The following is a 26,445-nucleotide window of genomic DNA, read 5'->3' on the forward strand; positions in this document are numbered from 1 at the left end:
GCCTCACTTTGGCAGTGCAGAAGGCGGACAGGTTGGTGTTGGAACAGGAAAGGGAGTTCAAACGGCAGCAACCAGGACCTCAGGATAGCCACGGCAGACAGATCTCTGTGAAATGGTCCCCTAGCCTGCACTTAGTCCCACTAATGTACAGGGGGCCTCATAGGGAGCAATGAATGCAGTAGGTAAGGTTAGACGGTGGAGGTGAATCTTTGCCTCACCTGGTCAAGCAGTTTAGGACCCTGGATGGTGGTGAGGGAGGAGGTGTGATGATAGGAGTTTATTGTCAAACATATAGACAATGTGTGGACATACCAAAATTCTTGCTTGCTTCACCCACACAGATATGTCGTATATGTAAAAGAACCACAATATGCCATGAGACAAAAGAACAATATTCACAGTTGCAGTTAATGAAAGCAAAAATGATGTTTCAGTAGTGCAGACAAATCTCTTGGTCGTCTCAGAGTAGTTTATAGTTCAGGTGTAAGGGGAAGTTCAAGAGCCTGATAGGTGTTGGAAAAGTGCTCTTAAACCCGGAGATGCTGGACTTCAGGCCTTTGTACCTTCTGCAGTATAGACAGTGCATCATGGGAAAAGGCCCTTCAGCCCTCAGCATCTGTGTCATCCTGGACACCAAATAAAATGAATTGTGTTTGGCAGCCCATGATCCATATCCCCCCCCCCTCCCTGTTATTTGCCTGTTCATGTCCCTGTCTAAAATGTTCTGAAACATCACTGTTTCTACCTGCCTCCTCTCTCCCTCCTCCCCCACCCCCCCCCCCCCCACAGTGTTGTAGGGATCTCTAAAATAACCTGCCTTTCACATCCTCTATGCTCTCACCTTTAACCTTCACCCTCTAATGTTTAATATTGCTGGAGGCAGAGGTGCACACAATATTTCAGGAAGATTAGAATGACCACTTGCATCACCAAGACCTAGAAACTTAAAAAGGCTATGGGCCAAATGCAGGTAAATGGGATAGGTTAGGATGGTTGCATGGACTTGGTGGGTTGAACATCTGATTCTGTGCTGTACAAGTCTGATGATGAAAAATTTCAGAAGGCTTTGATGGAAGTGGGGAGTGGGGTAGGGATTGAATTTGAGAGAATGGTGGGGAGTAACAGGCAGTGAACAGGGAAAAAAATCTGGCCCTAACCTTAAGTGGGCTCCTTTCTGGAGAGGTGCTCAGTATCATTGTTAAATCAGTTTCTCAAATTAATCCAGAGCTCCTCTCATTACCACCACTCCCCAACCCCAGGAAAAAACTGTTCCTCTGCAAAACATTACATTCAAGGAGAAATATTGAGGCCAAAACACCTTGGTTTCAAACAAGGTAGGGGTGAGGTTTAAAAGAATGTGGAAGTGGAAAGAAAAGGAATTCTGGGGACAAGGGTTCAGAGAGCAGAATGCTTGGGACTGGGGAGGTTCAAGGACTTGGAAGTGGACACGTGAATAAGAAAAAAGATCTGCCACAGGTTTGAAATTGGGCCTTTGAGACTTGTGGAAGATTATTTCAGAGACCTCTGGCAGTGTCCCCTTGGAGGCCTCTAACAATCCACAACAGCCTCGTGCTTGTACTCTGACTTAGCTCAACACTCCGATAAACTACTTAAAAGAATAAATCCCAGTTGATTAATCCTCAAATTTGGTATAGTAAGTAGACAGTATAATCAAAACAAACCTTTGAGTGCTTCAAACAACAACTAATCTACATTTATATACTGGAACCTTTGTTAAGCCACTTGGAACGCGCAATGTGTTTCATTGAATGCACTGTGGGATGGGTCAGGAGGTAAAGGATTTCATCAAGAGGAAATTGTGGTTAAAGAAACATCAAATAAATCCAGACCAGGATTACCCTGGGCTTTAGAAATGACAGATTAATCAAATTGGTAGTGCAGAAAACAGAAACCATGGGCAAAAGCCAAAGATTGGTAGGGGGGGGAGAGGGTTGAAAAATAATTGGGTGTTTCCTGAACAATGAATTAAAAAGTAGCATGTTGATTGGCAGTGAAGAGTGGTCCATCCAAATGACTGGAGAAAGCAGAGCTTTCTCTTGACTGGTATGTTGGATGACCAATGAAGAGGAGACAAAGTGCAGAGGTGGAAGTGACATGCTGTGATGTAGTCAGAGAGGGAGGCACAGTTAACTTGGAGGTTAGTGAAACACCATTACAGCAGTAGCAACCCTAGTTGGAATCCACTGCTCTCTCCAAGGAATATGCATGCTCTCCCCATGTCTGCCTGGGTTTCCTCCAGATGCTCCATTTTCCTCCCATGTTACAAACTCCTCAGGGGTTGGCTAGAGAGTGGTTGATGAAATACATCACAACCTGCAGAGCTGCTGGAAATTGTATTAATAAAATATTATTTAACAGTAATCCAGGCGGTGAACTACCATTTGATTATAGTTGGCAATGTGGGTGGATTTTGAAGTGTTGAATGACCTCAAGAATGCTAAAAGTAGAGACAGAATGCAGCAGACCCAGAGGCCTACCACACAGACTGAAGCCTAGGTCTCGCCTGATCCTTTCTCCTTGGGCAGCTCACTGTCAGACCAGAGAGAACAGGTAACTGTCTTCAAGAGGCTAAAGTTATCAGTGCTGGTTGAACTTTGTAAAGGCATTGTAGAATCTATTAAAACGGAGCGAGCGTGAGAGCGATGGCTGCCCTCAAGTTGGTGCTACAAACTGTAAAACAGTTTGTGGTTGAAAAAGTATCCACAGGCACTAAACTGGGAGAAATTAAAGATTCTGTTGGGGAGATAGAACATTTAATGTCAGTGTGCTCAATGCAAAAAATTAAAGCTCACAAATGATATGATAAAGCTGGAAAACAGATCTGAGGATCTGGAAGCAAGGTCCCAGAGAAATAACACCAGTATAGAGGGGGCTCCTAAAGAAACCAACACAACACAAGTGAAAATGCAGCATCAGCCTAATTAAAAGAGGTGTTTGGACTGGATAAAGAGCCACTGGTGGACTGAGTATACCACACTCTATGGCCAATACCAGGGCCAGGTGAGTACCCATAGGCCATAGTGGCAAGACTTCACTATTACAATAGTTCCATGAATGTTATGCCAGAGAATGCCATGTGGTAAAACTGAAGAGTTTTCCCTGAAGTGGCCCGAGCCAGATTGTGTTTAATGACATCAGACAGGAACTACATACCCTGCAAGGGGTCTGATACAAGTTAATCTACCCAGCCCAACTACAGATCACTTATGGCTACAAGGTGAAGGAGTTCCTCTTGACTGAAGCAAGTGTACAGTAGTTCCCCCTTTTATCTGCAAGGGATAATGTTCCAAGACCCCCCCCCTCCCCCAGCAGATGCCTAAAATCATGGATTGAACCGAACCCTATACAGGTATGTGCTGCTTAATGTCCACAATACATTGTGAAATTGGGCATTATGCAATGAGGATGTTGTGCGAACACCATATTATATACTTAGCAAAGCTATAAGGAATATTGTGTATAGCTGTAAACCCCCCTCCGGGGCCACTGTATATGGCAAGACTTTAAAGAACTACTCATTGAAGCACGAGTGCAATGGAGTTTGGTGCTTCTCCAAAAACATAACCAGTGGTGGAATTTGAAGGTTGAATTTCTATCTTCTATCTGCTCCCTATGAGACTGAATGGTATAGAATGTACAGCAATAGGAATGGGCCATTTGGCCCAACTAGTCTGTGCTAGCATTTCCACTCCACATTAATCTTATTCCTTCTTTGTCATCTCATCTTTTCCCTATCTGAGAAATTAATCTCCACCCTTCCCACTGGGAGCCAGTTCTATATTTCAACCACATCATTATTTCTGAGATTTATTGGAAGTATTATGCATTGGATTCTGCAAGAAGTGGAATAATGTTTAATCCCAGCAAAGAGCGGTGTGGGGTTTATAAATGCAGTTTCTTTCCTAGTGACCAGTAGTGATCTCCCTTGCAGCTCTTGAACGTACAATGGGAAAGGACAGAATTTATTTGGAAAGTTTCTATTTGGCTGTCATTTTTGGTGCCAAGACACCAGTCTTTGGAATGCTGGAGGAAACTGAAGCACCTGAGGGAAATCCACATGGTTAACTGCACCAGGAGAGAACCAGAGGCTACAATTAAACTTAGGTCTCTGGTACTGTGAGGCAGTGGCAGTACCTGCTGCATTGCCACATCTATGTCCACCTGGCATTCACAGTAGTTGAATGGTTTGGACTGTTCTGATGTTGTGTACAGCCTATCTTAACTGTCACTTATTCATAATCTTTCATTTCAGATGGAAATCCTCCAACATCTCTGCTTCCCTCATCCCTGGTGCCCAGAACTATGATGGGTGAATTGGATGGAACAGGCCCGGTTGCTTCCACGTTGGAGTCTGGGCTTTCCCTGACACCCACATCCATAGCAACAGACTTCACTGTGGTGCTAAGTGTGCCAACCATAGCACCCACCACTTCACCAACCAACAGCTCATGGACAAGACCAAGTTCTGTGACAATCAAGCTGCCCAGCAGATCAGACCATGAAACAGATCCTGCAGCCCAATTTGACCATGTTGATCCATTCAGCACCAGCCCTGCCACAGAGGAATCTTCTCTGGAAGATCAGAGGAATCCCCTGACCACACAGGCAGGTCCGGCTGTTGCCTTGGACTTCCCTGCCAATGTTCCGCAGCCTGTCTCCACCTCCTTCCCTCCAGGATTTACCTTGTCTGTTGGGCCCTCCACAGTGAATGGCAGCACCACCTCCTCTCAGGGCCCACCCATTGGTGCCAGGACAGAGGAGAATTCCAACACCCTAGACCCCAGCTACAAGACTACTGTGGAAACAGAATCCAAGATGGCAGATCCCAAGGAGGCCCACGAGTTCAGGATCACCACTGGCAAAGGAGAGCCTTGGAAGACAATGCAGGTAAAGAGTCTAATTCAGTAGAACTTCAGGAAGATCCCAGCCTGTTACCTCTTTTTTCAGAATCTCCTCCTCCTATAGTTTGAGGGACCATCTTGAGGATCACATGTGACAGAAGCAAAGTTTGGTAACCAAGAAATATCCAGAGGCTAGGAAACTAGAACACCCAAAAGTGTTGGAGGAACTTAGCAGGTCATGCAGCATCCACAGAAAGCACGAGGCAGTCGAGGTTTTAGCCTGAGCCCTTCAGGTGTGCTGAAAATCAGGATGATGCCCAAATCAGACAGTGGGGGGAGGAGCACTGCTAGTGGGTGAAAGTTACTGAGCTTTTAACAGAGGCATAACCTAAATCTCATCATGGCTACTGTGCTAATAAATAGACTGCAATTAAATTTTCCAAAAACCACCGTAATCATTCATAAATGAGCATAAGACTGCATGTAGTCAGAGTAAGTCAAAGAAACACAACCCAGGACAGGCCCTTCAGCCCAACTCAACCATTTGGCATCCTCAGCTCGTCCCATTTGCCTTCAGTTGACCAGGAAAGTCTGCAGTCGCTGTGATTGTCGTGCAACACAAGCATGCAGGAGAAATTTATTAGGTCACATAGGAAGCAAAGGTATATATTGAACATTTCTGTTTCGAGCCCTTTATCAAAGTATGATCAAAAATCAGGCAAGTGTCTGAATTAAAAGGTGTGGGGAGGAGGGAAGAAGGAGCAAGGGAAGGAGCACAGGCCAACAAGAAGACCTCTTGCAGGTGGTATCTCAACTGGTCTGGTCGTTAAGCAACCCCTATTACTGCATCTTGGTACAAATGACAAACTTGAACCATTGGCAAGTACTTGGTCTGTAACCACCTGTCCCTTGGCAATTCAAATGATTGTCTGAACAATAACCTCCCTTTAGAACAGAGAAAAAATGTTCAGTTAGAGGGGGAGAATCTGTGAAATTGGTTGCCACAGCTGTGAAGGCCGAGTCATTGGGTACATTTAAAGTGGGGATCGATAGCTACTTGATTAGCAAGGTTATTGATCGAGAGAGTTGCTTAAATAGGGCTCATAATTATTGAGGATCCCAGTCATCCATCACACAGTATTTTTGACCTTCTACCATCAGGAAGGAGGAACAGGAGCATGAAAGTCAGGATTGCCAGGCTGGGGAATAGTTTCTTCCCACAGGCTGTGAGATTGATAAACAGCATCCTGTAACCTTGTGTCTCTTATAAATGAAACAAGTAAATTAGCCCAAAATATTTATATTTTCTTATTTCATACATCTTCATGCAAATACAGTATGTGATTATTATGTGTTGTGTGCATAAGGTGGTCCCAAGAGACACTGTTTGGTTGTATACAGTCAAATGTTCAACTGGGACACAGGTTACAGGGAGAAAACAGGAGATTGGATAGAGAGGGAAATATCAGCTATGATGGGCTGAATGGAATGATTCTGCTCTTGTGGTTACAGAGAGTCTGGCTCTTCCACCCCCTCAATGTGTTTGCAAACTCCAACCACCCTCTTTGTATCTGCCTTAAACCTCAGTTTTCCACTTGGACCAAGGGCCTATGCCTTGACACCTTTGGTGAAAAGGTTCCTCCTATCTACATCTGTGCCCTTCAATGTGTTTGCCTCTATCAAAATGTTGCTGCATTTTCTCTTCAGCTGAGGTTGTTGCTGTGGTTATCACCATGGGATCTGTTGGTAAATCTTACGCTGGTTTACTTTAACAGATTGGCACTGTCACTGGAGGTCAACAGTTGTACTGGTCTTTTAGAAAGGGCTGTTAAATTGCAAGTGTTTCTTTCCCTCAGTCACTCCAACCACACAAATCATCCAATGCTTCCCCACCCCAGCCATCCTCTGCATATCACCTCTTGTGGTTAATTTAGACATACAGCAGTTAGCACAATACCTTTACAGAACCAGCAATCAGGACCAGTGTTTAAATCCCATGCTGTCTGCAAGGAGATTGTATGCATCTCCTTGGGTTTTCCCCCGGGCTCTGGTCGCCTCCCACTGTTCAAAATGTACTGGGGTGTAGGTTAATTGCATGTAAATTGGCTGCCACAGACTCATGGGCCAAAATAGCCTGTTACTGTGATGCATTTCTAAATTTATATAATTTATAAAATAATGAGGCTGTGCCCTGAAGTACATCAGTTAACCTACAATCGCTATGTTTTTGAAGGGTGGTAGGAGACCAAGGGAGGAGGTTAATGGACATTGGAGAATCAAAGTTAATGGTTGTAGAGCCCCCATATGAAATACAAGGCATTGTTTCTCCGATTTGCAGATAGCTTTAGCCTGACAGTCCACAAGGTCATGGACAGATCCATCAATGTGGCAATGCAGCATGGAATTGACTGAACTGGACCACTTCATTTTACAGATGAATATCCAAACCCTTTATACCTCATACAGGTCTTAAAAAAACTGCTTCTTTCTGGACTAGAGACTCTGGTGGGAACCCTCCATCATCCTCCTCTGCGTGGCAGAACTTGTCCTCACGAATCTTCTCCTTCCATTCCTCTCACTTCCTTCAAATCAGAGTAGCCATGGGTACTTGCATGGGTCCCAGCCAAGCCTGCCAGTTTGTGGAGCAAAGCATTCTGCAAGCTTACACAGGCAAGGCCCCTCAACTCTTCCTCTGTTATATTGAGGACTACATCAGGGCTGCCTCATGCACCCACAATGAGCTCAACTTAATTCACTTTGCTGACAACTCCACCCCGATCTCAAACTCACCTGGTCCATCTTTGACAACACTCTCCCCTTCCTGGATCTGTCTCCATCTCAGGAGACAAGCTTTCCACTGACACATTACAAACCCACCAACTCACAACTACCTTGACTACACTTCATCACATCTTGTCCCATGCAAGGATTCTATTCCCTTCTCTCAATTTCTCTACCTCTGCTCCCTAGATCACAAGATAAAGGAACAGAAGTAGGCCACTTGGCCCATCAAGTCTGTTCTGCAACTACCCCAAGCTGAACTATACTCACATCTAGTTCCAATTGCCAGCCTTTCCCTATATCCCTTGACCAATTAGATACTTATCAATCTCCTGCTTAAACTCTCCCAGTGATCAGGCCTCCACCACTGTATCCAGCAGTAAATTCTACAAATTCACAACTGACAAAAGTTTTCCTAATCTGTTTTAAATGAATAACTTCTAATTTAAGACTGTGCCCTCTTGTCCTTGATTCACCTACCAAGAGATCTATCCACTCAAAACCTTTCAAAATTTGAAAGGTTTTTTCCAGCTCCCTTCTCATTCTTCTATATTCCAATTAATACAATCCAAGAACTCCCAAACATTCCTCATGTTAACCCCTGCATTCAGTAAATCTCCTCTGCACCCTCGCTAATAACATCATATCCTTTCCAAGATGGGGCCCCCAAAACTGCAGTCCTCCAAATGAGGTCTCACCAGTGCCCCATCGAGCCTCATCAACACCTCTCTACTCATACACCATTCCTCTTGAAATGAATGCCAACGTGGCATTCGCTTTCTTCATAACCAATCCCACCTGGTCATTAACTTTGAGGTTTCCCTGGATGAGGACACCTAGATCCTTTTGCACTTCCAAGGTTTAAATTTCCCCCCCATCCAAATGCCAGAATGTTGAACTGTATTTCTTAATGTTATACCTCATCTGCCTTATTTTGTCCAGTTCCTCAAGCTGTCTATATCCTTCATCTTTTCAGTTTCTTCAAGAATTCCTGCTTTACCACTTATCTTGGTGTCATCTGCAAATTTGGCCACAAAACCATTCAATCCAAATCATTAATATACATTGTAAATAGCAGCAGCCCCAAGACCGGCCCCTGTGGACCACCACTGGTTACAGGCAGCCAACCTGAACGGGATCCCTTCATTTCAACCATTTTGTTTCCTGCCTATCAGCCAATCCAACATCAACCCTGTAATTCCATGGGCTCTCATCTTATTAAAGCAGCCTCACATGTGGCACCTGATTGAAAGGTTTCTGAAAATCCAAATATACAACATCCACAGCCTCCTCTTTGTCCATCCTACCGGACATTTATTCCAAAAAAAACTATTAGGTTGATCAGGCAGGATTTACCCTTACAAACACCAAAAAACAAACCATGAGAACTTGGACCTATCTGGTCATGCAGCTCCAGGTATTTCATAGCCACATCCTTGACGATCAACTAATGCCTTCTCAACCACCAACATCAAACTAATAGGCCGATAGTTTCCATTTTTCTGTCTCCTTTCCTTAAGCAGCAGAACCACATTGGTAACCTTCCAATCCTCTGGAATCATGCCAGAGTTTATTGACTTCTGGAAAATCATCACCAATGGGTGTACAATCTCCAACTTTTATAACACATGGGTGCACCTTATACAGACTGGGAGATTTATCAATCTTTAATCCATTCTTCTTGCCTAGCACTCTCTAGTCGAGTCCTAACTGCATCAAATTCTATTCTCTGAAACTAGTCTGTTGTAGCAGCCTGTGCCTTGAGCCAACACAGGAAGTGGCCAAACAGTAAAACATAGTGCAAGCTGAAACACCCATTTCCATGGGCTGCCAGCAGAGTGGTGAAACTAGCTCACCACAGTCAGTGGATCACAGGGGCCCCCAATCAGGGCCCAGGTATCAGAGGTAACCAATCAGCAGTTGGCCCACTCAAGCCAGCCCTAGTGGTGACACAGCCAAGCTGATTATAAAAGGCAGAGCTGCCACTGGATAAACTCCATGTCGAATACCCTCTACTGGTGTTTGTTTCTTCTGTTGATTCAAGCTACAGCCTTAGAGCTATAACCAAGAGCTATAACTTAGCTGTCGTGACCTCTTTACACTGTCAGGTATATTGCTCATGTCTTCCACAGTGAAGACTGACAAAATATTGATCAAGTTCCTCTGCCATCTCTATTACCCATTAGAATTTCCACAGCATAGTTTTCAAATCAGTCCCATGTTTCATCTTTTACTCATATATATATAAACTTTTTTTTAATATTTGCTGATCTCCTTTCACATTTCATCTTTTCTAATGACTTTCTTTGTCTTTTTCTGCAAGTTTCTATGTTTTCCCACTAAATTTAGCTTCCTTGCTTTTATCTTAGCCTTCACCTCTTTTGTTGGCCACATTGATACCATCTTTCCATTGACAAATTTTCTTTTCCTGGAAATATCTCTCTGCCTATTTTTATTACTTATTTAAAAAAGCTTCCAATTCTGCTCTACTGTCCCTCCAACTAGTTAACTTATCCAGTCAACTTGAGCCAGTTCCAGTCTCATGCCACAGTAATTTCCTTTATTCCACTGAAAAATTGATATACCCGATAACATCTTTTCCTTTTCAAATTTGAAACCAAATTCAACCATGTTATGATCACTACTTCCTCGAGGCTATAATACCTTTAATTCCCTAGTGACCTCTGGTTCATTGCACATCACCCAATCCAGAACTGCAGATCCCCTGTTGGGATCATAAACAAGCTGTTCATAAAAGACATGCCTTAAGCTTTCTACAAACTCTTCCCCCCCCCCCACCCCCGATCCAGTAATTTCCTGCCCTTTTCAATCCCCTGTCGTGTGTTAAATTCCCCCATAATTATTTTGACATCATCCTAGTGACATGCCCTTTCTATTTCCAGCTGTAACTCATAGCCCAGTTCCCAGCTGCTGTTGGAGGACCTGCATATAACTGCTAATATTGTTTATTTACCCTCGTCATTTCTTAAATCAACCCATAATAATTCTACCACAGCTGACCCCAAGTTCCTTCTTTCTACTGATTTAATTTTGTTACTTACCATCAGAGCCACACCTCCACTTACCTTTAAACACTGTATCCTCGGATATTGAGCTCCCAATTCCATGCCTCATTCAGCCATATTTCAGTAATGGCTGCATCATATTTATTTATTTTTTTAAAGTTGAATCTGTGCAACCAGGTCATCTACTTTTCAATACTATATGTATTTAAGTCTAGTACCATTTAACCTGCTACTGATATTAATTTTACTGTATTCCTATTGAACAGCACTTTCTCACCTATCCTTCCTTTTCATCATAATTGAAGGACTTTTTAATTTTCTTTTCTCTATTTTAGCTCCCTGTCTCCCTAATACTACCCTAATCTCTTCATCCTCATTGTGATTCCCATCCCTCGCCAAACTCATTTAAACCTTCCCCAACAGCTCTAGCACACCCTCCTGCCAAGATAGTGGTCCCCTTCCAGTTTAGCCCATCCCTTTGGTAGAGGTCCCAATGATCTAGAAATCTGAAGTCCTACCCCAACTCTTCAGCCACACATTTATCAACTATATCTTCCTATTTGTACCCCATCTAGTGCCTGGCACAGGCAGCAATCCTGAGATTACAACCCCTGAGGTCCTACATTTTAACTTCCTTCTTAACTGCCTAAATTCTATCGAGAACCTCCTCTCTTTTCCTATGTCAATGGTCCTCATGTAGATAACCACATCCAGCTGCTCCCCTCCCCAATGTGGAGTAGATCAGAGACATCCCTGGCAGGCAACAAACCAACCTGGAATCTTAATGCATTCCATCAAACTTTCTGTCAGCCTTCCTAATCAACATGGCCCCTATTATTAAACTTTTCCATTCTGAAGCAAGGTACCAGCCTGTGCCAGAGACAACCACCTTGACTTGTCCTTGGTAGATCATCCCCACCAACAGTAGCCAAAACAGTGTACCTATTGCTAGCAGAAACATCCACAGGGGTACTCTGCACTACTTGGGTCTTCCTATTTCCTCCCCAGATAGTCACCCAGCTCTGTGTCCTGTTAATTTGGTGTGACTACCACTATGTAACTCTTTCTATTACTGCCTCAGCTTCCTGAATAAGCCACAGTTCACCAACTCCAGTTGCCAAACCCAGTCTGTAAATAGCCAGAGCTGAATGCACATTCTGCAGGTGTGGTTGTCTAGGACAAGTATACCATCCCAGATCTCTCACATCCCAAGTGGACTCCATTAACTTGTACAATAAACCTCCTTACCTGGTCTAACCACCTCAGCCACTACTCAACAAATGCTCTATGTCCCCCCAACCATTGGTCACTACCAGGACTATTCCTCCTTTTATGTAACCTTAAGTCTATCAACACAATGACTGTGTAGCCCTAGGCAATTGTCACAATTTCTCACACCTGTATTCACTTATCCAATCACAGCCTCAATGCTTAACAGCAATAAATCACTTAATTGTTGTTTAACCCTTAATGGTTTCAAAACCAGCTGAAAAGAAAGTAAGCTGCACTACCTTTGTAAATCTGCCGACTGACTGATGTTGTGAGTCTGCGCAGTAAGTCTCCCTACCCAACCTTAGCCTTTCCAGTTTAAAATAAAAATTCAAACACCCTTCAATACTTACAGTTTTCCAAGTGACTGTCCTCTCACTCTCCTGGCTCCACACCAATTGAAAACAAGGTAAGCTGCCCTACCTTTTTAAATCTCCTGCCCGACTGAGGTCTTCCAGTCCAGATCTACTGAAATGTTTGCCTTCTTCCACAAATGTGGCTTTCCCCCTGCCACACCATCAACTCAGCCCTCACCTGCATCTTCTCCATTTCCCACTCATCTATCTTGGCCCCTCTGCCCCAGATACAACACTGTATCCCACTTGTCCTTACCTAGCACCCTCTGTGTCCAACACATTATCCTCTGGAATTTCTGGTACTTACAGTAGGATTCCACTACCAGGCACATCTTTTCCTCTCCTCCCCTCTGCCTTCCTTAGGAACCACTCCCTCTGTGACTCCCTTGTGCTCTCAATCCTCCCTACCAATTATGCCCCCAAGCACATTCCCCTCACACCTCCCTCACCGCACTCCAAACAGACCTTGCAAGTGAAGCAACACTTCACTTTTGTATCTGCAGGACTGATTTATTACATCTGATGTTCCCTTTGTGGTCTTCTTTAAATCAGAGAGACCTGGCGCAGAGTAGGAGATCGCTTCACTGTGCACCTTCGCTCCGTCTGCACCAGTGACACAGACCTCCCAGTGGTCAACCATTTCAGTTCTGCATCCCACTCCCATACTCGCATCTGTCCATGGCCTTGTACTATCTCACCAAGACTACCTGCTAATTGGAGGAACAACACCTGATTTTCCATCGGGGCACTCTCCAGGCTCAAGCATTGATATTGACTTCTCTGGTTTCTGCTAACCTGGTCTCCTTTCCCTCTCCCTTCCCTTCCCCCTCTTCTTTCCCTCAGCTTCCCCCCCCCCCCACTTTCTAGCTATCCGTCCTCCCACTGCTTATTGCTGTGCCCTCCCTCCCTTCTCCACCTATTATCTCCTGCCTTTGGGACCCTCATGCCCCTCCCCCTTTTCCTTTTTATTCGGGTGCCTGTTGACATTTTTCCATACCTTGATGAAATGTTATGTATCTTTATCTTTGTTATATAAAGGAAACTGTCTAACCTGCTGAGTTTCTCCAGCTTTGTGTTTTTACTTCTACCATAGTGTTTGCAGACATTCTTGTTTTACTTCTAGAATAGAATTGAAATGGTTGGCCACTGGGAGGTTCTTCCTGTTGCAGCGAACAGAGCAAAGGTGCTCAACAAAACTGTATCCCAATCTGTGTTCAGTCTCCCCGATGGAGTGGAGGGTTGTGCTAGACATTTGATACTCTTTTACCCAGCACCTTCCCAACTGAACGGCCCCATCCATATATTCATCCCTGCTGTCCACTCCATCTCCCAACCTCATAGAGGAGTACACCATAGAAGCAGGCCCTTATCTATCTGCACTTACCTCATTTCAATTCCCCCATTGACATGTTTACAGCGGTGCAGTGAAAAGGTTTATTTTGCATGCTATCCAGCCAGATGACCCATTTGTAAGCACAGCAAAGAAGCGTAGGCAGAGTGCAGAGTTACACTGCAAGATCAATTAGAAAGAAGCCAGAACTAAAGGACAGCGCTAGTGATCTCCAAATGTTGGAGAGTAGAGGTAGGAGAATACTGGAGAGTATGAAGATTAGCTGGGAGCAGCTCACAACATACCTCCTTGCTCCTGTGTCTTTTAAAACCAGGACTTTAGACTTGTGTGCATTGGTGATTCAAATATCTGCTCTGATGAAGATTACATTTTTTTGCACGAACTGTGACTATTTATCTGGCCTTTTATATTAATTATGCTTGTTTAGACTCTGGGTACACTGAGGTAACTTAATTTATACCGTTATAGTTGGGGTATCTTGCTGCAGCAAGAATTTTGGTGCATCTGTACTGTGTATATGACAATAAACCCTCATGTCAACTGTACAGGGCACTGGGTGAGGTTGCACCTGGAGCAATGCATGCAGTTCTGGTCTTGTTTCTAGAGGAGGGATTGAGTTGTTTGGGACTGTACTCACTGGAATTCTGAAGAGGGAATCTTACATAAGTACACAAGAACATAAGCAAAAGGAGCAGAAGTTGGGCACCATTCAATGACCGTGGCTAATCGGGCAGTGGACTCAGCTCCACTTACTGGCTCATTCCTATAAACCTTAATTCATCAACAATTTAAAAATCTATCCAACTGTATACATTTAATGAGGCAACCCCTACTGGTTCCTTCAGCAGAGAATTCCACGGATTCACCATTCTCTGAGGGAAGCAGTTTCTCCTTTTATGAATCTTGAGTCCCAAGTTCAAGTCTCACTTACCTGTGGAAATAACCTGCTACTTAATTTTATATGTTCCTGTAGCAGATTATTTGTTGCTCCAGATTCCAGTATCTGTTGTTTCTTCTGTGGCTACCATTCTGTCCTTCTTGAGAGGGTTTTGATTGTCTTGAAAAATCTCTTGAAAAGTTTCACAGGTATGTATTGAACTTTCTGAACATCTGTAATGGTGATCAGATCTTGGGTGCAAGCCACTCAAAGGGATGACTGAATCTTCTTCCTTTTTCACCCCTCTTATGTTTATTAGGTTGTCTGCAGAGACTGGAATAAACTGGCTGGAAAGAGTTATGTGATCTTGAACATGACTGAGAATAGTGAATGCGTGAGTATAAAACAGAAACCTGACCCCTGTCTTCACTCTGTTTGAAAGACGAAGATAATTTTATAAACTGCAGGTTGATGGAAATATGAAATAAAAACATTAAATGCTGGAACCGCTCAGCAGGTCAGGCAGTGTGTAGCGAGAAACAGTTAACGTATCAAGTCCAGGACCCTTCATCACAACCATTTAGACCCGAAACATTAACTGTTTCTCTTTCTGCAGATGCTGCCTGACTTGCTGAGTATTTCCAGAATGTTTGACACTCAATGTTACTTTGAGATTTCCTTTTTGGCTTTGAAATTAAATTAGATTTAACTTCTAATTAAGAATTTAGATCTTGTATAAATTTAGTAAGACATCATCTGGATATCGGCAATGTAAATAGTACGTCGGCCTTAATTCAAGAAGGTGTGACATAATTCCAAGCCATGAAAGACCTCAACAATGAAGATGTTGTTTACATCCGGTACCGCACGGATGGCAGTCTCTTCAATCTGAGGCGCCTGCAAGCTCACACCAAGACACAAGAGAAACTTGTCTGTGAACTACTCTTTGCAGACGATGCCGCTTTAGTTGCCCATTCAGAGCCAGCTCTTCAGCGCTTGACGTCCTGTTTGGCGGAAACTGCCAAAATGTTTGGCCTGGAAGTCAGCCTGAAGAAAACTGAGGTCCTCCATCAGCCAGCTCCCCACGATGACTACCAGCCCCCCCACATCTCCATCGGGCACACAAAACTCAAAACGGTCAACCAGTTTACCTATCTCGGCTGCCCCATTTCATCAGATGCAAGGATCGACAACGAGATAGACTACAGACTCGCCAAGGCAAATAGCGCCTTTGGAAGACTACACAAAAGAATCTGGAAAAACAACCAACTGAAAAACCTCACAAAGATAAGCGTATACAGAGCCGTTGTCATACCCACACTCCTGTTCGGCTCCAAATCATGGGTCCTATACCGGCATCACCTATGGCTCCTAGAACGCTTCCACCAGCGTTGTCTCCGCTCCATCCTCAACATTCATTGGAGCGCTTTCATCCCTAACGTCGAAGTACTCGAGATGGCAGAGGTCGACAGCATCGAGTCCACGCTGCTGAAGATCCAGCTGCGCTGGGTGGGTCACGTCTCCAGAATGGAGGACCATCGCCTTCCCAAGATCGTGTTATATGGCGAGCTCTCCACTGGCCACCATGACAGACGTGCACCAAAGAAAAGGTACAAGGACTGCCTAAAGAAATCTCTTGGTGCTTGCCACATTGACCACCGCCAGTGGGCTGATATCGCCTCAAACCATGCATCTTGACGCCTCACAGTTCGGCGGGCAACAACCTCCTTTGAAGAAGACCGCAGAGCCCACCTCACTGTCAAAAGACAAAGGAGGAAAACCCAACACCCAACCCCAACCAACTAATTTTCCCCTGCAACCGCTGTAACCGTGTCTGCCTGTCCCGCATCGGACTTGTCAGCCACAAACGAGCCTGCAGCTGATGTGGACTTTTACCCCCTCCTTAAATCTTTGTCCGCGAAGCCAAGCCAAAGAAGAAGAAGATACTGATGTGAGTTTTCTCCTGAAATACTGTCCAAAAGGGTCATCTCTACAGGTGAGATTAAGTGCAGAATACCAGGGTCTAAGCTAGAACTTCCATTTGCCAACCATTTGACTTGTCCATTTCCACATGGACATACCTGTCTCGGACTTATCCGTTAACAGCGTGAGGCCAGACTCGTGATCTGGTTCTAGTTTCCATCGCTTTCTTTACATGGCATAGATGTCGTACCTAAGTTTGAGCATCCTTGTAAAATAACATTATCATCTGGCTCAGAAGCAGCTTCTGTTTTTTGCTGCTAATTTTTCAATCTATTTTTTACCAGAATCCTTGACTAATTTTCTCACCCAAAGGGCAAATAGCCATAGACTGAGCCTTGGCCCCACAAGCAATACTGCATATATGAAATAAAAATAGAGAATCATGGACATTCTCTATGGTTGGACCATCATTTGTGGAGAGTGACTTATTTAATGCCAATGTCACAGAAGATGGAACCGTACAATATAGGCCCTTTGGCCCATAACGTCTGTGCCAAATCTGCTGCCTGTATGGAGCAAATCTGCTCCATCCCCTGCCTAGAAGCCTCTTAAACTCTACACTTGTATCTGCTTCAATAAACCATTGTGCCAGAAAACCTCAGCACCCAAGGGAAGTAAAAGGTTGCTGATATTTCGGGTCTGAGCCTTTCGACAAGAATAAGGAAAAAAACTGATGCTCGACTCCGGTATCTGCAGGATTTTTTTAAATTTGAAATCTTACTTGCTTCCAGCACTATCCCTGGCAGTTCGTTCCAGGCACCCACCACTCTCTGCTGAAATAAAACTTGCCCCGCACACATCTCCCTTAAACTTTCCCCTTTCACCTTCAACTTGCGTCCTCTGGAGTACGTGATATATTTAACCCATGAGAAAGATTCTGACTGTCTACCCTATCAGTGCAGGATACCACCACTCACTGTGCAAAATAAATTGCCCCACGCTTCTTCTTTAAACTTCCCTGCCCTCACCTTAACCTAAGTTCTATTGCATTTGAATCCTATCCTTGATATCATTTATCAGAGATAGAGACACACGTTTCGGTTTATATCCTATCATTAGGACTTCTTGAAGGGTTCCAGCCTAAAACATTGACAATGGCTTTTCCATCTACTGGTGCTGCTTGATCTGCTGAGTTCCTCCAACAGATTGAATGCTGCTCCAGGTTCCATCAGTCTTCTGTGTGTCTTCCACATCAATCGGTACAGTCTTGTTTTATCAGCAGTCAAGATTCCTTTGTAACTTCAAGTTTTATTTTCAGATTCCTTCCTAGTTGCTCGAAGGAAAACAATCCTAGCTTTCCCCAGCAACACTGTCCACTTCTTGAGACCAACACGGCTTTCATTTTCTCTCTAAATGTCTTTTGTAAAAATACTTGTGTTTTGTCCAGGAAGTATTTCGATCCCTCAAAGGACTGGAACTACTGAAGATAGTGGCAGAGTCTTTCTCCAGGAAGTTGAGAACTCCCTCCAACTCCTGGCTGCTATCATTGAGCAAGCCTAGTGAGGGTGACCAACATCTTCTGATGATGCTGGCAAGTGATCGAGGTGATTGGTTTTCCATGCACTTTGCACATTCTGTTGGGCTCTTTCTGGGGAGGGGGTGTTGTGGGGGGTGGGGAGGTGGGGCATGGAAATTCAGCACCCGCATATCATCAAGCTGTAAAGAGTGCGGAGGAGATTCACTTTAGATTAGTGGTTCCCAACCTTTTTCTTTCCACTCACATACCACTTTAAGTATTCCCTATGCCAATAGGTGCTCTGTGATTAGTAAGGGATTGCTTAAGGTGGTATGTGGGTGGAAAGAAAAATATTGAAAACCTCTGTTTTAATTGTACCTAATTGACTCGTTATGTGCACAGTTTCATAACTCCAAAGGAAATGGGCCAATGACAATTTTCCTCAATAACAATTGGGTCTAGAGCAGTGGTTCTCAACCTTCCCTCCCCACTCACATCCCACCTGCAGCAATCCCTTACTAATCACAGAGCACCGATGGCATAGGGATTACTTTAAGTGGGATGTGAGTGGGAAGGGATGGTTGAGAACCACTGCACTGGATGTTACTATGACTAGAGGGCTTCTGTTATAGGAAGAGCCTGGATACACTAGTCTTCATTCCCTGACCTCGTAGAGGTTTATGAAATCATGAGGGATATAGATAAAGTGAATGTGTTTTTCCCTGGGTAGATGATTCTAGAACCAGATGTTTAAGGGCAGGGGAAGAGATTTAAGCTGAACCTTTTGCACACAGAAGGTAGTCCATATTTGGAATGAGTTGCCAGAGGAATCTATAAAGCAGGCACAATTTTGATGTTTAGAAGACATTTGGACAGAAATGTGGATAGGAAGGATATGGACCAAAAGCAAAAAAAAATGCCTAGAATGACAACTTGATCGGAATGGATGAGTTAGGGCAAAGGACCTGTTTCACGTTGTGTCTTTTCCCCCTCTCATCTTAAACCTATGCCCTCCAATTCTGGAATCATCTACCCTGCAAGAAAGACAGTGACCATTCACTTTATCCATGGCCCTTATGATTCTATGGCTTGCTAGGTTACTTCAGAGAGTGAACCACAGATTGAGAAACACTGCCTTAAGGCATGGAAGGAGGCTATTTGGCCCATCAAGACAATGCTGACTCACAGTGCAACCCCATTTCCCTACTTATTTTCCCTCTAATCTACTTTCCCCATGTTCCCATTGTCTTAAAAACTCCATATAAATAGTGCCAGAATTGGGCCACTGAGGGTGTGAGGCTGTGGCTTCCCTGGGAGTAGGAATGAAGAGAAAACAAAGGGTGACATGGATCATGGTTAAATGTTTTGACAGGGAATTAAAAAAAACTGAAAGATCATTGAGGTGGAGTTCACTACCATACTTTGAAGCTGCTAGTATGGATATATTTAAGGGAGTCTGGTCAAGTGTATGAGGCAGTACGGAATAGAAGACTTGGCTGATGTATTTTAATGAGGAAAGATAGCAGGAGGATCTAGTGGGCATAGATACTAGCATGGATCGTTGGGTGGAACATCCTCATTGCCAGAACTCACTGATAAGCTCCAAGACTGCCTTGACTGACAGTGAGGGGGACCATCAGTTCCTCCCTGTAAGACTGGAGTCTCCCTCCACACCCCCAGCCCTGCACTCTGCCACGTGGATGAGGCAGTTCTCCTTCTCCTGTTTGCCCAGAATATCTGTAAAAAGTTGTGCGGGCGGCCGGGCGGGCCGGCCTGCGGGCCTGCACAATGTACCAAATTTCATCCTTGCTGCAGCCACACAGATACATGAGTACACCATAAAGAATTTCATGCATTCAATTTACAGAATATGGCAAGGGAGAAAAACAGACAATAAATATGAAAGGATAGATAAATAATCACAGTTGCATTTAGTGCAAGTAAAAGAGAAGAAATGTTTCTGTGGTGCAAACTAATCTTTTGTGATCCCGGAGTAGTTTATGGTCAAGGTACTATGAGAGGTTCAAGAGGCTGATAGTTGTTGGACAAAAATTGTTCTTGAACTTGGATGTGTTGGTCTTGAGGCTTCTGTATCTTTTGCCTGAAGGTAGCAGTGAGAAGAGGTTTTGACCAGGGTTTTGGGGGTCCTCTATGATGTTGGCAGTGCCTCAAATAGATCTCTGCAATGGATGAGGCATTGGAGCCTGTTATGGACTTGGCTAGGTTTGCCTCTCTCTGCAGCCTTCTGCATTCCTGGTGCACTTGATTTTCCAAACCAGACCATGATGTGACCAGTCAGTATACTTTCCACAGTGCACCTGCAGAGAATATGATTTTACATGATAATTATCTTTATTTTGGTGATCCAGGTACAATACCAGCAAAAGAAGTTCTTGCAATGTTGGGGGAAGTGAAGGATGACTTGAAAGAGGTGAGGCTTCACATTCATATCTGCTTCTGACAGAAGTCTTTTACATCATGGATCATAGAACTTCCCGCATGATTGGAAAGATTGGGGCAGGGAGATTACATGGGCAGTATGATTATGGGATTCTCTCCCAAAATGAGCTGTCAGAGATGTGGAGAGGGTAAGGTGAAGCTTTCAGAAGGAACATCAACAGGTATTATTGGGTAAAGGGTCATGAGTGTAAGGCATGCAGCTGGGTGAGTTGCTTCCTCTCAGTGCCTGAGACACAGACACGACACAATCCTGGCCTCCAGTGACGTGTGTGGAGTTTGCACATTCTCCCTGTAACTTCGTGGGTTCCCCCAGGGTGCTTCATTTCCCCCACTCTCACCCGTCCCACCCCTGTCCTCAAACATGTGGTTTGATTGGTTGGATAAGTGCTATAATTTGCTCCTAATGTGTAGGTGACTGGTAGAATCTGGGGAAATTAATGGGATTATGAGGAGAAGGATAAAAAGTGTGGGATTAGTGGAAAAGATTGGGGCAAAGCAAGTGGACAGGGCCTGCTACCAAGATGTATGACAATATGAATCAAGGAGGCAGAGTTAAGGTCAGATCTGCCATGATCCATATGGTTTCAAACAGGCTTAATGAGCTGAATAGTCCCACTATAATTCTCTGCACCCAACAGTTGGGGCTGCTGCATCCTGATTTTGGAGGAGAATGTTCCTGATTGGTTTGACAATGAGAAGTCAGAGCAGAGTTAGGCTATTCGGCTATCAAGGCTGCTCAGCTATTTAAATTGTGTCTGATGTATTTTTCCTCTCAACCTCATTCTTCTGCCTTTGACATCCTTGCTAATTAAGAATCTCTGCTTTAAGTCTACCCAATGACAGAATCCACAGAGTTTGAGGGAACAAATCCCACAGATTCACCCCCACCCCGGCCAGGTCTTTTATTTCATGATATATACATGAAACCCAATGGGATGTGTCACTCCCAACAATCATTGTGTTATCAATGTACAAGCAGCACTCTCAGTTCCTCTTTTAATTATGCACAAGATAAGCCTTTGAGAAACTGTTATAGAGGACGCAGCTCTTCAGTGACCATAAGACCATTAAACATAGGAGTAGAATTAGACCATTCAGCCCATCAAGTCAGCCCTGCCATTTCATCATGGTTGGTTTACTATCCTTTTTGACCCCATTCTCTTGCCTTCACCCCGTAACCCTCAATTCCCTTCTTAATGAACAACCTTTTGACCTCAGTCTTAAATAACCCCTTGATCTCGATGACCATCCATGGCAACAAATTCCACAGATTCACCTTTTTCTGGGTGAAGAAATTCCTCCTCATCTCCATCCGTTCTGAAGGAACACTTTTGTATTTTGAGGAGGAGGAGGGAAAAGCAGAAGGGAGAGGGGACTTGTTACCTGAAGTTGGAAAGTGATATGAGAGATTGCATTGGGGTTGGGGTTCATTGGAATCTGGAGCAGAGCAACCTGCTGGAGAAGCTCAGAGGGTTGAGCAGCGAACATGAAGACAGAGGGCCGGTCCTGATGCAGGGTCCTGACCCTAAACTTCCTTTTCCCTCTGCAGATGCTGCCTGACCTGCTGAGTTCCTCCCATAATTTGTTTCCTGACCAACATGGGGTGCAAGGTCTTGCATACATGCACAACTTTGAGAGCACTGAAAGGTTGAGTTCTATCATGAAACCAGTGTTGGCGCAACTGCTTCTCTCTTTGTAGATTGGGATCCGCAACATCACTGCGGCTACTGGTTGCCAAGAGAGGCCTGGTCATCCCCGTGGGGATTATGGGAAGCTCTTCATTGTGCTGGTTATTATTGGCTCGATCTGTGCAGTGATCATCGTATCTGGATTCGTGTACATCTGCTGGCAACGGCAGCTCCCGAAGTCAACGCACGTGGTTAGTGCTGCACCATGAATTCTAATAGATGGTAAAGGCCACCATGGCTCTATGCTACCAGAAATGGTTACGGGCCTCTCCTCCGCCTATAGAGCACCATGGATGCAGTGTTTGAGTCATCAAGTTTTACAGCATAGAAACAGGCCCTTTGGCCCAATTTATCCATGCCAGCCCAGTTAACCAGACTATTTGCACCTTCCTTTCCTTTGACCTGTATCCTTCTAAAGCTTTCCTGTCCATGTATCCATCCAGATAACTTTCAAACAGTGTACTTAGCCCAGCCTCTACCATTTCCTCTGGCAGTTTGTTCCACAGACCCCTCGTCCCACTGTGAGAAAAATTGTCCCCTGCAAGTCCCTTTAAATCTTCTCTCAATTCAAATCAATAGCCTCTCAGTTTTGACTCATCATTTACCTTCTCAGTGCCCCTCCTAATTTTATATACCTTTTATAAGATCATTCCTAGCCTCCTGGCACAAAAAAGGACCCAGCCTATCCAGGTCTACCTATAACTCAAGCCCTCCAGTTTTAACAGCATCCTCATGAATCTTATCTGCAGCCTTTCCAGCTTAGTAGAGTTACAGAACAAGAAGATCCCTTCTCTCTGCATAGAATAGAGCATGGAAACAGGCCCTTCAGCCCAACCTGCCCATACCCATCAAAATGTCTCTCTCTCACACACACACACACACACACACACACACACACACACACACACACACACACACACACACACACACACACACACACACACACACACACACACACACACACACACGTCCCTCCTGCCTCTGTCTGGCCCATATCCCTCTAAACTCATCGTATACATAGTTCCTGCCTCAACCATCTCCTCCAGCAGCCTGTTCCATACACTCACCACCCTATGTGTAAATTACAACTCAAGGATCCTGTTAAATCTCTCCCCCATCATCTTAAACCTATGCCCTCTAGTTCCCCAACTCTGGTCAAAAGACATCAAGAGACTTCCGCTTTGATTTTGTACACCTCTATTAGATCACCCCCATTCTCCTGCATTTAACTTCTCCCTGTAGCTTAGGCCCCTGGGACTTGGCAACATCCTTGTAAATCTCTTCTGCACCCTGGGGGCAATTTAATGATACACTTCCTATAGCTGGGTAACCAGAACTGCCCACAAAGGCACCCCCTCCAACAGCATCTCCCAAACCTGTGATCCTTGCCACCAAGAAGGATAAGGCAGTAATGGAATGTCCAATCCTAGGCAGACTCTCCTCTGTGTTGCACCATGGCCTGACTTAGGAGAATTTCACCAGTCCTTCTTTGTACTTTGTCTAATTTATGGAGCTCAAAACTCCCCAACCTTGGCCTAAGGCACCTCTCAACTGGGGAACCAGTTAAATACTGACCTTGTCAGTAATGCCTCGATTCTGAAAAAAAGAATTCTTAAGAAACCATAAAAAGCGCAGTGCTCATGTGTATTCTCTCTCTGTGGATTTAAGGCCTGAAAGTGTGTCAGTTTTGTAATATCTACCAAGATTCAGTGATAAATGATGGTTTTGCAAGCAGACCAGTTAGACATCCCATAGAGAGAGAGATCAGTTAGTACAGAGCAAAGGTAGCATCATTTTACTATTTTGTGCTTCATTCAGAAGGCGGCTACTAATGGCAGGAAAAAAACAATCTTTTAATCTGGCAGTGCTGAGATGAGATGTTTTTTTAACATGCCGTCTACTTTTCCAAGGCAGTGGGTATTACAGATAGAGTTGATGGAGGGGAGAGACTTATGTATGATGTCCTGAGCCACATTTACAGCCCTCTTTAGTTTCTTGTGGTCTTGATCGGAGAAGGTCCCATCCTAGATGGTGCATTGATACTCTTGACTCTCAAGAGCTAGTTATAAATTAAATTCCAACTAGAGATTTGAACACAATAATTCAGAGCCAAAAATCTATAGAAATTCATATATTCTGATTGATTCAGTGTTTATTCTCAATGACTCAATGTTTGTTGATGATAATAACGATATTTATTAAATTCCTTCCTATCAGTCCCATGGTGAGGAACTCCATTTTGTGGAGAATGGTTGCCATGACAACCCAACCTTGGACCTAACGATAGACAGCACAGTGGAGATGCAAGAGAAGAAGCCCAGCGTGAATGGTGATGCTTTGGAACGTTCCGGAGGCTGGAATGCCTTGATGAACAAAAGTTCAAAAGATGAGGGGGACAGTTTTGAGGAAGACACCCACCTCTAAGATCCTCTGCTGCTTTCAGATAGGGTAGAGTCTCTCAATGGACCCCTGCACTTTGCAAAGAGACATTACTGCTTCGTAAGGAAATCTACAACATCTCTTTTTTTCTTTAGTGTGGAGGCATCTTCAAGAATTCAAACATCAGCACCAAAAGTGCGCGGCTGGTATTTTTTTAGTCCTTTCATTGAACTGAACCATTGGCAAATGGAGGTTTGGGGCCTTTCCCTGGATTATGTGGGGAAGAGCAGGCAACACAAATCGATTATGAACATAATTCTCTCGTGGCCTAAAAATATTTCAACTTAATGCAGGGCTTGATGTAATGTTTTGGGTATTTTTCATTTATTTCAGGCTGCAAAGTTACTTCAAAATGTCTCCTGTGTCTAATACTAATAAGGTTGGGGGGTGGTTTCAGGGTGAGTAAGGACCTTCATGCACAAGATCTGGGCATCTTGCTCATTGACCAGGAGCACTAACTTTTTAAAATCTCTTCCTGAGTGCTGGCTGACTGGCTATGCAGGTCCAACTTTCACTGCCCATCATCTTTTCTCTCGGATCTGAGGACATTTCAGGGGGCAAGTTTGGAGTCAACCATGTTGCTCCAGGTTTGTAGACCAGAGCACATTAGGACAACAAGGCTTGTGATTGATAGGGGATCTCACAGCACGTCTGGCAATTCAATGACCACTTCTACTGATGCTTTGATTTAAAAAATACCTTCATTTATTTGTATCAGCTGTGGTAGGTCTTGCACTCCCAAATCATTAGCTCAGCAGCGTAACCACTGTGCTAACCAAAAGTTGCGGTTACACTGAATGAATGAAAAGTTTATTGTCATATATTTAAGTACACTACACAGCTACAATGAAATTCTTACAATAGGTTGGCCTGGGTTTCCCCAAGCTAAGTCAGACAAGGTTGACTTGCCTTGTCATTGTTGGCCAAAATTTAGAGAGTTTTATTCTGCTTTTTACTTGTGCTGTGGGTGATTAGTGTTGACAGTCATAATGGTCTGTTGTCCCACTACTAATACCTCTTCATTCTGTAACAATAGTCCAATGAATAAACCCATGTAGCTAAAGGAGTAACAGTGTTGTTGTGATAATGACATCTATTCATTAGTGAGTGGGAGTCAAGGTTACCTTTTTAGCCTTTACAGAAGTAGTATACTGGAAGATAGAAAATAATGGAATAACATAAATTTGATTCTGAGTGAGTTGCACTGAATTGGTTTATAAGGAAGGAGTGGGCTGTGGTTTAGGATGTTCCTTGAATTTTGGTTTTAGTTGTATGTGGGGTCTGTACTTAGATGTGTTGGTCTTAAACCTATGTGGTGACATGGATGAAACAGTATTACATTGCTGGAGCAAATGAATTAGACCTGAGCTATGGATCTCGCCATCCTTATGACAATCCCAATGTAACAGTTCAGGGAAGGTGCAGTGTAGAGAGCAGATGTCCTCCATCTTGGTAGATTAATCACTCCAGGCCTGTGCTAGTAACTGCTCTCACACCAGTAAAGGCAGGTGCATGGTTCCAGGCTACAAACTGTGAAGTCTCAGTGAGGAAAGTGGGGGGGGGGGGGGGGGGGGGGAGAAAGTAATATTACAAATAAACAGCACTAACATGCTTTCCAAACAGATCTTGAACATTTCCTAATCATAGTTAATCAGTTGTATAGTGTGCATTCTCCTTCTCCTGGCTCAGTGGCTGCTAGGTTTATGAAACTGCCTGCTTGCTGAATTAATTAAGAACAGCAATTTGCAATCTAATAATTGAATTGGGAGCACTGACTAATATTGACAGGACTGACTCAGCCAATGGGAATGGGCAAAGAGTGTGATAGGATAACACACCAATCAGCATATTTTACAAGAAAGAAAAATCGCTGCACTCAATAAACAGAATCTGTTCA

General features: G+C 44.0%; 1 protein-coding gene across 1 annotated transcript in view; it reads left to right on the top strand.

Moving 5' to 3' along the window:
* podxl2 (podocalyxin-like 2) overlaps positions 1 to 26,067 on the top strand; it is a 43,087-nt gene extending 17,020 nt beyond the window's left edge. The window contains exons 3-8 of the mRNA XM_069936278.1: positions 4,274 to 4,908; positions 14,842 to 14,916; positions 17,893 to 18,049; positions 20,331 to 20,392; positions 22,121 to 22,300; positions 24,327 to 26,067. Coding sequence (XP_069792379.1) covers positions 4,274 to 4,908; positions 14,842 to 14,916; positions 17,893 to 18,049; positions 20,331 to 20,392; positions 22,121 to 22,300; positions 24,327 to 24,533 — 1,316 coding nt within the window. The 3' untranslated portion in view covers positions 24,534 to 26,067. The remainder of the gene's footprint in view (positions 1 to 4,273; positions 4,909 to 14,841; positions 14,917 to 17,892; positions 18,050 to 20,330; positions 20,393 to 22,120; positions 22,301 to 24,326) is intronic.
* Positions 26,068 to 26,445: the final 378 nt, after the last annotated feature.

Source organism: Narcine bancroftii, chromosome 5 (assembly GCF_036971445.1).
Source record: "Narcine bancroftii isolate sNarBan1 chromosome 5, sNarBan1.hap1, whole genome shotgun sequence".
Classification (NCBI taxonomy): Eukaryota; Metazoa; Chordata; class Chondrichthyes; order Torpediniformes; family Narcinidae; genus Narcine; species Narcine bancroftii.